This window comes from Caretta caretta, chromosome 2 (assembly GCF_965140235.1).
Source record: "Caretta caretta isolate rCarCar2 chromosome 2, rCarCar1.hap1, whole genome shotgun sequence".
Lineage (NCBI taxonomy): Eukaryota > Metazoa > Chordata > Testudines > Cheloniidae > Caretta > Caretta caretta.
This window is the reverse complement of record NC_134207.1, coordinates 248862777-248878115: the sequence shown is the minus strand read 5'-3', so window position 1 is coordinate 248878115 and position 15339 is coordinate 248862777. Positions and strand designations below refer to the sequence as shown.

The 15339-nt window shown below is 43.8% G+C and overlaps 1 protein-coding gene across 1 annotated transcript in view; it reads right to left on the bottom strand.

The window, feature by feature from the left end:
* VIPR2 (vasoactive intestinal peptide receptor 2) overlaps positions 1 to 10116 on the bottom strand; it is an 84852-nt gene extending 74736 nt beyond the window's left edge. Inside the window, exons 1-2 of the mRNA XM_048837639.2 lie at positions 9784 to 10116; positions 3288 to 3390 (exon numbers count right to left, since the gene is read on the bottom strand). Coding sequence (XP_048693596.1) covers positions 3288 to 3390; positions 9784 to 9834 — 154 coding nt within the window. The 5' untranslated portion in view covers positions 9835 to 10116. The remainder of the gene's footprint in view (positions 1 to 3287; positions 3391 to 9783) is intronic.
* Between the last annotated feature and the right edge of the window lie 5223 nt (positions 10117 to 15339).

The window sequence follows — 15339 nt, the reverse complement described above, 5'->3', positions numbered from 1 at the left end:
GTGCAGGGCTCAGTGAGTTTTTATTCCCCAAGTGGGAGTGAGTTCTTCCATTGCTGACTAAATTTCAGTCAACGGGGATAGGCGGTGTTGTTGGAGCCATGTCAGTCCCAGGATATTAGAGACAAGGTGGGTGAAGTAATAACTTTTATTGGACCAGCTTGTCTCTCTCACCAACAGAAGTTGGTCCAATAAAAGATATTATCTCACCCACCATGCCAGTCAATGGGGAAGAATTTTAACATTATTATGACCTTGGTGTGACAGGTAGCAGATACCAAGGTCAGTCAGAAAGACGAAGCAAGGGCCATGTAGCCAGCCCTCCTGTTCAAAATAAGAAAAATATTTTTATTAATTTATTTTAATTAAATAAACTTTAGAAGTTTGATTCAAATTTAAGGCAAAGGCTTCAGGCAGTTCGTATTTTAACAAAGCCGACTAGCCCATCTCTAATTAAAACCATTTGAATACATTAAGTATTTACTGTTAAGTAAATTGCAATAATTGGTGTGTCTGTGTGTTGCCTTCCTGTTTATTGCTTCCTGTACCTGTTTGTTTCTCGGCTTCTGATTCCTGAACTTTGCATGCGTGCGTGCGCATAGCATTGGGGGTGTGAACTTACTCAGGGCCTGCTGCTATATGCCTGCCATTTGGACTGTTACGTTTTGTTCATACTATTGCTGACTTAACTTGTTCATGGTTATTACATGTTTTGATTAACAACCTGCATTGCTTCAATTTCCTGGTGTTTTGGGATTGCTGTTATGGAGTGCATCAGAGCGTAACACAAATGTAGTTCGTTAACAAATCAAGGATTTATTTCAGTGAGGGAGCATCATTGTGAAGGATATGTATGTCTGAGTATAGAAGATTCCTTAAACTAGGATATTTTGCTCATGAACAGAGATAGTTTATTGGTGCATCAAGGACACACATATAACAAATATTTCTAGATATGCAAGGGAGTATTATTAGCCTAGAGTGCCATTTGGCCAGTTTCTTGGTAGAAGTTATCTTTAATATCAGATGTAGACATAAATTATCCAAGGGTGTTAAGCATACACCCAGTAAATTGGTTTCGTTCCCCTGGATGTATTCTCCAGCTTAGCACTTAATTACATACGCAAGCCCTTCTTCTATCGCTGGGTCCCCTCTGCCCCGCTGCACTGAATCAGTACTGTCAGAAGTACTGCTTCCTTACAAGGCATGAGAAGAAGCATGCAGAGTCCTTTTGGGAAACCACCACTGTAAAATAGTAGGAGTATTGGAAGAACCTGTTGAAAGGAAACCCTGCAGAAAAGTCAAAGCATCACGTTAGCATTTCCTCTCCAAAAGCCAATGGCAGCTGAAATTCACAGCAGGGATCTCCTCCTTGGACCAGCCCAGCAACAATGAACAGCACAAGTGGACTTGGAAGTGAACTGAGCTGGGATTTTTAAATAGCTCATAGTGAATTTATTAATGTAAGATTAATTATTTAAGCAGGCCTAGTAATCATTTCACCATTTGGCTACGCACTAGTATTTTTCATGTAACAGGTTTCTTCCTTTAACACTTATTTCCATAAAACAATTTCACCATGAATACGGAATCTAGGAGTAGATGAATGGTTTCAGTGGGAATTTTCTTGGAACAGATATCCATGTCCATGAGAGTCACTGTTATTACAACTGCACTTCTTCTAATGCCTGAGCCAGATTAATCAAAAGGAGAAATGATAGAAAAATATATTGCTTTTGACTGTGTTACTGCAGGAAATGCATATTTGAATATGTACTCTAGGGGTCACACACTGAAATCTAAGAGACCTCCAGGGGATCATGAAATAGGAGTCACGGTAAAGGGATATTGCTGACACCTGGTAGCTTGGCAAGTTTTGTGGCATTGAATCCCAAAGGCATTACACAGGGCAGAAGAAACTCATTACACACCACATGGCTCAATCAGAGGGAAATCCCCATACCATTATGGGAGATGTAGTCCTCGAGGGAGCACAGTCCATAAGAGGGAATTAGGGCCTCAGCCACAATTCCACAAGGCCATGTGCTGATAGTGAAATGCAGTTTCATGTTTTGTTGAACTGATTCAAAATGAAATGCATTGTATCAGATAAAAAATGAAATATTTCAATTCAGAATATTTAATTTCAATTTTCTCAACTGAAAATAAAAAAAATTCCACATGAAAATTTTTGATTTTGTGGAAACTGCAAAATTCCTAGCCAGCTCTAGAAATTAACTTTTTGCCACAAAGTAATAGCTCTTTTCCCTCTCCGAGCCTCCCTGGAGCCCACTGTCTTCTAAACTCCTAAGTTCATCTCAAGCATCATGATCGGAATTGTGGATAGGCTGTCTGTTCAAAAAAGAGATTTTTATGGCAGCACGTTTCCCTTTTCATCAATAGAGGGAGTAGAGAGCTCTTTCCCTTCTGGAGCTTCTGGACATAGGCCATTATACAAATATAATATAACACTAATAATTTTAATGAAAATATAAATATAATAAACATATTCTTCCAGCTGAGGAACACCTTACCTAAAATGACAATAAATTTTTTTTTAAACAAAGTTCTTACTCAGGGCTTCCCTTCTAGGTCCATACTACAATCTGCTTTTCCTTTGCATCACTAGATTATTTATTGTTTTCACACTGAAAACACCAGGGTATATTTCTTACCTTCATACTGAAAAGTATGTTTGCTCTGTGAACTGGTGACCTTGTCAGAGGCCCCTACTTGCAAGGGAAATATCATACATTTTTATTTGTTTTCTGATTATCTTACCTTCCACTCACATTACAACTGCAGAGAAAATCCCTTAAAAGCTTAAAACAGAAGAAAAAAAATGGAACTGGTCTCCTCCTCACGAAATCTAATTATAGGTCACTTTCTTTCTCCTCTCTCCTCCACCTAGGTACAGTAAGCTGCATGTGTATATTTTAAACATTATTGTACCCAGAACATTGGGGTGGTGGTGTTTCTTTTAATAAAACTGCATGGTCCAAGTGCACCTGTGGCATAGCTCCATAGATTTCAACGGAGATACATCAAGGATGAATTCGATCCTGTATCTGAATTGCCTTGTGCATCAGAACATTAATTAGGTCTCTCATCCTTAGTTTTTACTTTCAATACGAAGTCAGCATGAATTATCCAATTCATAAAAAGTACAGTCACAGCACAAATAAATTCTGAAAATGTAATTTTAACTGTCAAAGAAGTTAATCAGTGCTGATGAATAAGGATTTTTTCTTTGCAAGCTGTCTGTGCATTGCAGCACATCTTTTTCTTACCTTTAAACGCCACTCTTTTGACACTCTTTAGAAGTTCCATACATCTTATTTCCTCCTTATGAATCTCCAGCTGAAATCTGCATTCTGGGTGGATGCCATTCACCTGTTTAAAATGAACAAACAGGCCTGGGTCTTAAAGTATTTTAATTAAAATATTCCATGATGGATGCAACTACCAATCAAAGAATCCACAATTTTTATTTGTTATTTTAAGCCCTTAAGAGTGTACTAGGTGCAGTCCTTTCTCAAAGTCTATGCATTTTGGCTTTTCAAAATGAAACATTAAAATAATGCTCTTCCATAAAAAGGAGCCCTCCTCAACTCCTTTCTGAAGCATTCCAAAACCAATAGTGTCATTTACAAAAAGAGTCCTTGACATCATAAATAGTGTATTTACCAACATTCTTCTGAGTAACTTCCCACCTCACCCCAATAAAAAGACAGTGTGTCAATCTGTACTCCAATATAACATCCTTAACTGGGAGACAAGTACATTTTTGATTTTTAAAAGAAAACTGCTTCATTTTTGAATTTGCTTTGGGTTTGGGTCACAATACTTCATTACAGATTCTTTGATTTAAGCAAGTAGTATGCAGTGGGAAACTCATTTTAAAACAGAGCTGCGTTGTTTTCATTATTTATCCTTTGCTTATAGTACTGCCCACAATATACCAGGCATTTTCAAGACAGTCAAGAAGGGAGGGTCCCTACCCATGAGCACAGACAGTTAGGTAGACTGAGGCTAGAGGAAGGGGAACAACAAATAGAGATTTTTTTTTTATTCAAGTCAACAAGATTCACGACACGCAGCACAGTAGCAGAACTGGAGGAATGAACTTTAGAAGCTCACACGATGCACAGGAGAGTCAGCATGGAACAGGTGACTGTGCAATAAATTAACAAGCAGGAGGGTAAGGGTGGAAATGTTGGCAGAGTTGAGGGCGTAGGGACAACAGAAAATATTTAGGAATAATAATACATTTTAGTCTTTAGGAATATAGCAGTGAGATTAAGCATATGAAACAAAATTATAAGGCAGTAAGACTTTGCTGAACTGTTCAATCAGCTGCACATTTTATAATTCACACACAAAGTGCTGGTCTCTCTCTCCCCTCGTCAGCAAAGATTTAATAATAGAGTCCTGTAATGAGGTCTAATTTACAAAACACCATTACTTTTACTATGAAGTATTATAAATAAGTGAGAGCCAGGATGGTCTTGGCTTTAAGGCAGTGGAGTAAGTCAGGAGATCTAGGTTCAAGTCCTTGTTGCGCTGCAGATTTCCTGTTTGACCTTGGGCAAGTCAATTAAAACCAGATTTTCAAGAGTCAGAGCATTGGATGTTCTATTCAATCTGGCCATACCATCACAGTGGAAGTTCATGAGTGTTAAGCACTTCTGAAAACTTGGCCCTTGTTCTTTGAGCACCTCATAGGCTTTGTCTACACAGCAATGTAAGCCTAGGGTTAGTGGGACTCGAGTCTGCTGACCCATGTCACGAAACCCTGGGCTTGAGCATCTACACTGCATTTTAACCCTAGGTTAAGGATTTTCTGACCCATACTGGAACCTAGAGCTCTGGCGTCCACACTGCAGTGCAAAGACCCAAGTCAAAGTAACCCTATCCCAGAGTGCCTTCCTCCCCCACAGTGTTGACACTCTAGCCCTATGAATATGTTGCACTGTGGGAAAACTCTCATGCCCATGTGCACCTGTTCTGAGGATAATTAGGACATCAGACTCTAGGGCTGTCAAACTATTAAAAGGAAACTGCGATTCTTAATTTTTTATATAATGGGATGTTCAGTGAAGGTGTTTTTGTTTGGTTGTTTTTTTATCTATTTATTTTTGTCTGTTTGTTTTGAAGTTTGACATAAAATGTAGGTTTCAGAGGAAAAACAGAGACACACCCCAGTCTGGCTGCTTCCGGCTGCAGAGCAATGAAGCGCATCCCCTGGGGTTGGGGTGCTCCAGCACGCTCAGAAATCTCTTATCCCTGCTCCTGCCGCACCCTGGGAGGCAGGGATAAGGGATCTCCAGGAGGCTGTGGGGAAGTTTTGGGGCCGGTTCCCACTCACCACCCTTTCAGTGCATTCTGCCAGGGCACCTCTGCACACACAGTCCCATGGTAGGTGGGGGAGAGGGACGGAGAGTGGAGTGGGGACCAAGTGGCTGCCCTGCATGGAGTGGGAGGAGCCAGCATCCTGGGGGTCTTTCTCCCCCAGCCATGCTGAGCCAGTAGCTCTGCCACTCCCCCTCACTGCAAGGCAGCTGCTTAGTTCCCGCTCCGCACTCTGGCCTTTGCTCCCAGGCCCGCCTTGCCCTCCCTGGGGCTGTGTGTGCAAGAATGCCTGGGTGGTATGTACCAAAATCTGGCTGTATTCTTGTGACCAGCTGTCTTTGCAAAAATCTTCTTCTGATCAGTCTTCTTTGAAAACCCTGCAGGCTCTCTGATAGTGTGCTTGCAGACCGGTGTTCAGCAGAAAATGGGTTAACACTGACCTGAGCGGCTGCCTTTGCGAACAGCTTTGGCTTCTGTTTGCAATAGCATGCAACAGACTGGACCACAGATTGTCCACTTAGGGAGGACTAAGGAAGTTCCCCCAAGGAACTTGGATACATCCGGAGGACTTCCAGGACCCAAATCAAGCCTGGGCTGTGTGCATACAGGAAAGCAATAGGGCTCGAACTCAAAGTCCCAGTTTAACATGGGCTCGGACCCTCAGCCCTGCAGGACCTTGGACCCTAGGTCTGAGTCCCAAGTTAACACCATTGGTATGCGGATACAAGGGTTAGACTTGAGCCCAGCCCGAGCCTGGGCTTACATTGCTGTGTAGACATACCCTTTAAGGCCAGAAGGGACCACCATGATCATTTAGTCTGATCTCCTGCACATTGCAGGCCACAGAACCTCGGCCACACAGTCCTGTAATAGACCCCCTAACCTCTGGCTGAGTTAGTGGAGTCCTCAAATCATGATTCAGAGACTCCAAGTTACAGAAAATCCACCATCTACACCTGTTTAAACCTCCAAGTCCCCGTGCTCTATGCTACAGAGGAAGGTGAAAAACCCCCAGTGTCTCTGCCAATTTGACCTGGTGGAAAATTCCTTCCCAACCCCAAATATGGTGATCAGTTAGACCCTGAGCATGTGGGCAAAACTCACCCACCAGGCATCTGGGAAAGAATTCTCTGCAGTAATTCAGAGCCCTCTCCATCTAGTGTCCTATCACCAGCCATTGGAGATATTTGCTGCTAGCAGTCGCAGATCGGCTACATGCCATGGTAGGCAGTTTCATCATACCATCCCCTCCATAAACATATCAAACTCAGTCTTGAAGCCCGTTAGGATTTTTGCCCCCACTACTCCCCTTGGAAGGCTGTTCTAGAACTTCACTCCTCTGATGGTTAGAAACCTTTGTCTAATTTCAAGATAAACTTATTGACAGTCAGTTTATAGCTATTTGTTCTTGTATCAACATTGGTGTTTAATTTAAATAACTCCTCCTGCTCCCTGGTATTTATCCCTCTGATGTATTTATAAAGAGAAATCATATCTCCCCTCAACTTCTTTTGGTTAGGCTAAACTAGCAAAGGTCTCTTTGCAGAAGGTAGGTTTTCCTGATCATCTTAGTAGCCCTTCCCTGCACCTGTTCTGGTTTGAATTCATCTGTCTTAAATATGGGAGATCAGAATTGCACACGGGATTCCAGATGAGCCCTCACCAGTGCCTTTATAATGGTACTAATACTTACCTGTCTCTACTGGAAATACCTCGCCTGATGCATCCTTGGACTGCATTAGCCTCAGTTTCCCATCTGTAAAATGGAAATATTACTTCCTTTCTCCCACCTTTCCTCTATATTTTCTATTAAAATCATAAGCTCTTCAGAGCAGGCACTGTCTCTTACTCTGTATTTGCACAGTGCCAAGCACCATGGAGCCCTGATATACGTTAGGGTTTCTAAGTGTAATAATAAATAAAATAATAATAATAATAATAAAAACCTGCAAGTATTATTATTTTATTATTACTAATTATCTGCATTTTAGTAGCACTCAGATGCCCAATCAGGATTGGGGCCCTAATGTGCTAGGTGATGTATAAACCACTAGGAAGATACAGTCCCTGCCCCAATAGCCAAGAAACTGTCAAAATAAATGAAGTGTATTTTGTGATGTGTTATCCTGTTTTATAATGTGTTGATTTTCCAATTTGAAAAAAATCAGTAATCTGCAATATGCTTCCTACTCCTTATTATTTATTATTAGTGCTAGTGTGAATTGCAAATAATTTACTGGAGAACCACTAATGCAGAGTGTAAATCATACTGTAAACATTTTGGCAAAGAAACTTATGAAAAAACAACTTCAATCACAGGATTGAAAGGATTCCACAAACTGAGATTTAATAGAGATGGTTACTCCTTTGAGAAAATACAATTATGTAGTACCTAAAGACTATAACTAATGCAATACTTTTTCAAATGTCCACTGCATGTCAGATATGTAATAACATCCATTTTCTAATACAGGAACCAGTTTAATTCAGATTTCAGAGTAACAGCCGTGTTAGTCTGTATTCGCAAAAAGAAAAGGAGTACTTGTGGCACCTTAGAGACTAACCAATTTATTTGAGCATAAGCTTTCGTGGACTAAAACCCACTTCATCGGATGCATGCAGTGGAAAATACAGTATAAATTTGTTAGTCTCTAAGGTGCCACAAGTACTCCTTGTTCTTTTTTTTTTTTTTTAATTCAGATCTACTTTATCAGAGTTAAAAAGTTTAGTGCCCAATCCTGTGCAGTACTGTTGCTTGGTTTTTTAGGCTCTCTTTCCCCCTGTTCTACCAAAGAATGGTTTACATAAGTAGTCAATATAGACCTGTGTTGTGATACACACCTAGCTGGACTGCTATAGTTTAGTGTCTGTCAGCATTCCCATTAATAAATCAATTTTTCAGGCACCTGAGATACAATAATTTTACCACAAAAATTTACTTCTAGCAGCCATTTTACATTTACCATCAGTATGACTTATCAAGTTTGGTGCACAATAGACTGTGTTTTTAAATTTACAATGCAGAGAAGGTAACTGTTCTCTGTTGTCAGATGCTTTTGTGTGTCTCCATTTAAGCCATGAAGTAGTTAATAAACAGTCAATAAACAACATAATTTTGATTCAATTAAAACTAGGAAGGTTTTACAGCAACTAATTTCATAAGGATTTTTAATGAAATTATTATTACATGCACAGTACAGAAGTTAGTTAAACATCATTTTTTCAGCTAGACCATAATAGATCAACACACTCCAGTGAGTAAAACTCTTTAGCCATAAATAATAACCACTTCCTAACTGTCCTCTGCGAATACTCTAAGAACGTCTCAAACCGCTGCTGGGACCATTTCCCGTTTTCATTTGAATCAAAAAAAGAAAATAAAAATACATACAAATAATATAAAGTGCCAAATTATGCTCCCATTATATTGGTGTAAATAAAGGATAACTCCGTTTAAATACATTACATTATTCTGGATTTACTTTGGTGCAAATGAGAGCAGACTTTGACTCTGGGGCTTATTGAAACCCACAAGGGGAAGAGTGTTCAGATTACCACTGGTTTTCACTACTCCACTGCGCTAGATATCGCAGCACATAAATCCCAAATGTCACTCACTGCCATCTCTCCCTTGATGTGCACAAACCGGCCCGCTGAAGATAAAAGGCTAGTGACCTTGACGAGTAAATACTCCAGCGGTGTAATTAATGCCGCATCAGCCCGATGATGGATCACTCTACATTTGGCCCCACGCCACATGTTCGCTAAGAGCTCGAGTCTCCTTCTCTGGAGTTAAGTGGGAGCAGGATCGGGACCCAGGTCTGTTTAATTTAACTACTGAGTGGGTTAAGTCATTTGCTTCTCAGTGAATAGCTTGGACGTTGTCAGGAGGCACCCAAGCAAAGGGCTGCTGTAGCGCCTGTCCCGGGGTGCACCTGGCTGGGATGGGCACAGCCCGCTCGATTATCACGGCGTTTACACTGGGCTCACACAGCCCGCTCCTGTAAAAGCGGGCGAGCCCCTTCACTGCCCGAACCAGCGATGCCACACGCCTGCTCCTTTCAAGCTGAACCCAGGCTCTTGTTCCCCGCAAGTCGGGGGGGGGGACGACAAGAGCCCCCCGCTCGCCCCCAGCAGCAGTTTGCCCGGCAGAGCCTGGGGTCCGCCCGCGCGGGTCACAGAGGACTCGCACCGCACCGCCTGGCGCGCGGGGAGCCCCCCGGGGACACGCGCGGCGCTGCGGGCTGACTCTCCGCACGGGGATTGCGGGGCGAGGTCTCACTCCTGCCCCGCCGCAGCAGCCCCCCGCCGGGGAGCCCGGCTGCAGCAGCCTCCCTTTGCCGCTGGCAGGGCAGAGCCGCGCTGTGCCCTGAACCGGGCTCCTCTGCCCGCAGCCAGGAGCCCCGGGCGCCCGGAGGCGAGCGGCGGACTTACCGGCCCCACGCTGCAGCAGGCGGCGAGGAGAAGGAGCAGCAGGTTCCTCATCCCGAGGGCGCCCCGCGAAGCAGCACAGCGCGAGAGCGCTCCCGAGCCAGACACATAGGGTCCGCGGGAGAGCCGCCCGCAGGCCCGGGACCGAGCCTCCCGCACACGTGGGCAGCCGGCACCTGCCCCGGCTGCTGCCCCTCAGCCAGTCACTCCCCAGGTCCCGTCCGCTTGCTCCTGCGCGGCCAACTTCCAGCCCAGACTGACACCACCTGCCTGCCCCGCTGCTGCTCCGGGCGGCTCCGCCTCTAGGCTCTGGCTGGCTTCCCGCCTTCCCTCTCCGCCTCTGCCCGCCGCTTCCTTCCCTAGGAGGAGCAAGGTACCTGCCTCTATGGGGGGCATGGGCAACTACCTCCCCCGACAGCTCTGGCCACCTATGGGGGAGCATGGGCAACCCTCCTGGCCCCAGAGAGCCCTGGGCTGCCTATGGGGGGCATGGGCAACACCCTTGCTTCCACAGAGCCCTGGGGGGGCACAGAACCATAGAAATGTAGGACTGGAAGGGACCTCAATAAGACATCTAGTGCAGTCCCCTGCTGTCAAGGCAGGACTAGGTAATTACTAGACCATTCCTGAAAGGTGTCTGTCAGCCTGTTCTTAAAAACCTTCACTGCTGGAGATTCCATAACATCTCTAGCTTAGGAAGTTTTTCCTAATGTCCAATCTAAACCTCCCTTGCTGCAATTTAAACCCTTTGCTTCTTGTCCTATCCTCAGAGGTTAAGAACAACAATTTTTTCACCCCTCCCCCCCGGTAAATAACCTTTTATGTACTTGAAAACTGTCAAGTCCACCCTCAATCTTCTCTTCTCCAGACTAAACAAACCCAATGTTTTCAATCTTTCCTCATAGGTCATGTTTTCTAGACCTTTAATTATTTTTGTTGCTTTTCTCTGGACTTTCTCCATTTGTCCACATCTTTATGAAATGTGGTGCCCAGAACTGGACACAATACTACAGCTGAGGCCTTACCAGGGTGAAAGAATTACTTCTCCTGTCTTGCTTACTACATTCCTGCTGATACATCCAGAATGATGTTTACTTTTTTTGCAACAGTGTTACACTGTTGACTCATATTTAGCTTGTGATCCACTATAACCTCCAGATCCCTTTCCACAGTACTCTTTCCTAGGCAGTCATTTCTCATTTTGTAGTGTGCAATTGATGGTTCCTTTAAGTGGAGTACTTTGCATCTGTCCTTATTGAATTTCAGCCCTTTACTTCTGAACACTTTTTCCAGATCATTTTGAATGTTAATCCTATCCTCCAACACTTGCAACTCCTCCCAGCTTTGCATCATCTGCAAACTTTATAAGTGTACTCTCTATGCCATTATCTAAATCATTGATGAAGATATTGAACAGAACTGGACTCTGGACTGATACCTGCAGGACCCCACTCAATATGGCCTTCCAGCTTGACTATGAACCACTGATAACAACTCTCTGTGAACATTTTTCCAGCCTGTTACGCACCCATCTTATATTAGCTCCATCTAGATTGTATTTCCCTAGTTTGTTTATGAGAAGGTCATGCAAGACAGTATCAAAACCCTTACTAAAGTCAAGATATACCACGTCTACCTTCCCCCCCCCCCCATTCAGAAGGTTTGTTATCCTCCGCGAGTCCTGCGCCACTGCTGGGATGCATGGGTGTGACATGATCCCTGGGGTACAACCTGGAAGGGTGGGACAGCTGTGTTCCCTGCGCTTTAGCCTGGGCTGTCGCTCAGAAAGCGATGCCAATGAGAAGCAGCAACCCCCCTCCAGGTGCTGTGATCACTCAGCCATCAGCATGTGCAGCCCCACACCCAGCTGCATTACATGTATGCTCGCTGAGCTACTCATGAATCATACACAGAGAGGCACCAGCCAATCACCCCAGAAATATAGCATCTTATACTGCTCAAGACTCCCTTGGGCAGTGCAAGCTCATTATTAGCTTGGCACTCCAATAAAAGGGTAGTGGACGTGCAACAGCTCTTGTTAACCTGAGCTGAGATTCCCCAACCACTTCAACCAAAACCCCAGTGTTTTAGGTAAAATATAAAACAGATTTATTGACTACAGAAAGATAAGATTTTAAGTGATTATAAGTAGCAGGCATAGAGATCTATATTGGTTACCCTAAGAAATAAAAACAGAAACACAATCTAAATTCTAACTTCAACAGACTAAGCAAGATTTGAATCAAGCAGTCTCTCACCCTAATAGACGTTACAGGCAGCTCACAGTTCCAGACTGTACCCTGGGGATCCCATCACAATGAGCAATCCCCTTTCTTTCCAGGGGTCTGTGCAGAGCCATCCCGAGCAATTCTGGGGCCCTAAGCAATGCCCCCATGGGGCAGATGTGTGTGGGGCCCCAGGCCTCTGCTGGGGGGAGCGGGTGGGCTGGCCCCAGGCCTCCGCGAGGGGGGGAGGGGTTGGCTTGGAGGGCAAGGAGGAACCACCCCCCAGCACTCACCGGCAGCACGGCTGAGGCCGGGTTGCTGCACTCCTGCTGCCAGTGAGTGCAGGCCCAGCCTGGCTGCAGAGCTCAGGGGAGTGGGGGCGGAGCAGCGGCAGGGCTGGGCCTGTACTCACCGGCAGCGGGAGTGCAGCAGCCGCCGGTGAGTGCTGGGGGGGGGGCTGGGGCAGGGACGGAGCGGGGTGGAGCAGGGGTGGAGGCCTGGGGAAGAGCCGGAGCAGGGGCTGAAGCAGAACGCAGCTGCACAGGGAACCAGGAAATTTGGGGCAATTTCCTGGTGCCCTATGCAGCTGCGTGCTTTGTGTATGGGTAAGGACGGTCCTGGGTCTGTGCTGCTACTGTGGTGAATGGGTTGCCTTCCCTCCCTCCATCGTAAGCAATCTAGGGAAACTCATAAAGCAAACTAGGGAAATGTGGTCTAGAGGAAATTACTATAAGGTGATTTCACATCTGGTTGAAAAGAGTAGTTACCAATGGTTCACTGTCTGACTGGAAGGATTTGTCAAGGAGGGTCTTGCAGGGGTTAGTCCTGGGTTCGGTACTAATCAATATTTTCATTAATAACTTGGATAATGGAGTTGTAGCCCAGTGGGCTAGCTTACCTGTATTATATTCATTGCTTTGTTATTTTGCTTTATTAGATTTAGTAGTAATGCAAGGAACCTACAGGCTTTTATCCTGTAAGATTTGGCTTTAGTAGATACTGTGAGGCTTGAGGCCTATAATCTTTGGTATGGATAAACTTAAGTAACTCGTAAGTTATAGGGAACTAAAAGGAGCATGCAAGGGGGAACTTTGTCCAGAATGCTGACATCAGCCACCCATAGAACGCAGCTGACACCAGCACAAAACATAACTGACACCAGCATCCGGAAAGTTCCGGACAGGACCTCCGACCGCAAAGCTGCCATGACAGCAAATTGACATATATGCTAATAGGGTAACATCATACATATACTAACCTATAGAAAATGGACCCCTTGAGGGGAGGAAATACAAATAAGGACCTCTATTGAATATGCATTGGTCATGGCAGCATCAGCGTAACCTACTATAAAAGTAACATCCCAGGGACAGCAGATAGGTTGGAGAAATTTAGCCTTGGGAGGGGCCAGAATGATGGCCACTGGGGAAGATGAGGACGATGATGGTGATGAGAAAGATAATGGTTAAGTATGAAAGATAAGGGTGTAAGTATGGATGTCCAAATGTAGTTTCTGTATTATCTCTATCTACTTTGTTAAGTTTAAGTGTGTGTTTTATCTTTGCTAAATTATTAATAAATCATATATTTATATATTGAGAGAGTTTCTATAGTGTGAGTGTTATACCTGTGCACATCGGGGATCCCAAATTATATGATAACTTTATAATAATCTTACTGGGCCTGATCTTGTGACAAGAACCTGTTAATCCTCAAGTTACAGTTTTATTTACCCAACTTTGGGTCAGGCTACAGAGTGGAGAGTATGCAGATGACACCAAGATGGGAGAATTTGCTAGCACTTTGGGGAAAGGAACTGGATAAATTGGAGAATCGATCTGAAATGAACAAAATGAAATTTGATAAAGACAACTGCAAAGTACTACAGTTAGAAAGGAAAAATCAAATGCACAAATACAAAATGGGGAATAACTGGCCCAGGCAGTAGTATTGCTGAAAGGAAGATGAGGGTTATAGTGGATCACAAATTGAATTTGAATCAACAATGTGATACAGTTGCAAAAAAGGCTAATACTATTCTGGGGTGTATTAACAGGAATGACATATGTAAGACACAGGGGGTACTAGTTCTGCTCTACTTGGCACTGATGTGGCTTCAATTGGAGTATTGTGTTCACTAAGGACAAACCTACACGACAAAATTAAGATTACGTCAATCAAAGTTATGTTGACGTTCAGCCACCACAGTAATTGAATCAGTTTTACATGTCTACACTTGTGTTGGGAGTGTGTTTCCTCACCAGGAGGCCTTGCACCGATTTAACTGCCAGTGTGGGGTATTGTGGGACAGTTTCTGAAAGGCAGCAACAGTCATTGTAAGCAACAGAGTGTCTACACTGACACCGTGTCAACCTAACTACATCGACTTATGTGCTCAACCAGGGCAAACCGCAAAGAATGGGGCAGACGATCTCCAAAACTGGGGGTTATTCTAATAATTGAAGTCACCAAGCCAGCAACTTACCGGTTATGCAGAAGCCAAAAACACAGCTCCCTTAAAGCAATCCAGCTCTGGGCTCCCACCCAGACAGCCAAGTCAAATATGGTGAGGATTACTTAAAATCTAGTTCACCATATATAAAATTCTACCAATCCTAAGGGATCGGACACACACTCACCAGGTGAATGAATATTTCAGATCTTAACGAAATACATGCTTACAACCAATTCTTATTAATTAAACTAAGATTTATTTAAAAAGAAAGAGAGTTACTGTGGTTAAAATATCATTATAAATGCAGATATGAATAAAGTTCTTGAGTCAGTTTCATAGTAGAGATGGTGAGCTGCTGATTTGTAGAAAGTTTTTCCAGAATCAGTTCCATAGATTATAATCCAATAGGCAGTCCATGTGCAGAGTCTTTTTAAATTCTTCTATGAGAAATAGCAGGGTAATCCAGACTGGAGCTGGAGACCTGTCTTGCGACTCAAGCTTCCCTTGACCAAGCTTAAGCAGATCTGAGATGTAAAAAGGATCAGGTCCCATGTTCTTTTATAGCTCTCTGGCAGGTTACAATAGCCTCTTGGGGCAGGTCACAGGAGGTATGCCTTGGACAAAGAACAGGTAATATACATTGTGGCAATACAAACTTGCATTTCAAACACTCTGGCCTATCTAACATGGCTTTGATAACTATCTACAAGAAACAGCCCTGTTTACCATTTCAATACTTCTCTAATATGTTCTTAAAGGTTGATCTGGGTCACGTTAGCCTGCTGGTTGCTTAACCCTTTCTGACTCAGTGTCACACCTCTATACCCCTATCCCATCACCACTGATGTCTGTCCTACATGAATTGGTGGTCTCAGTCCA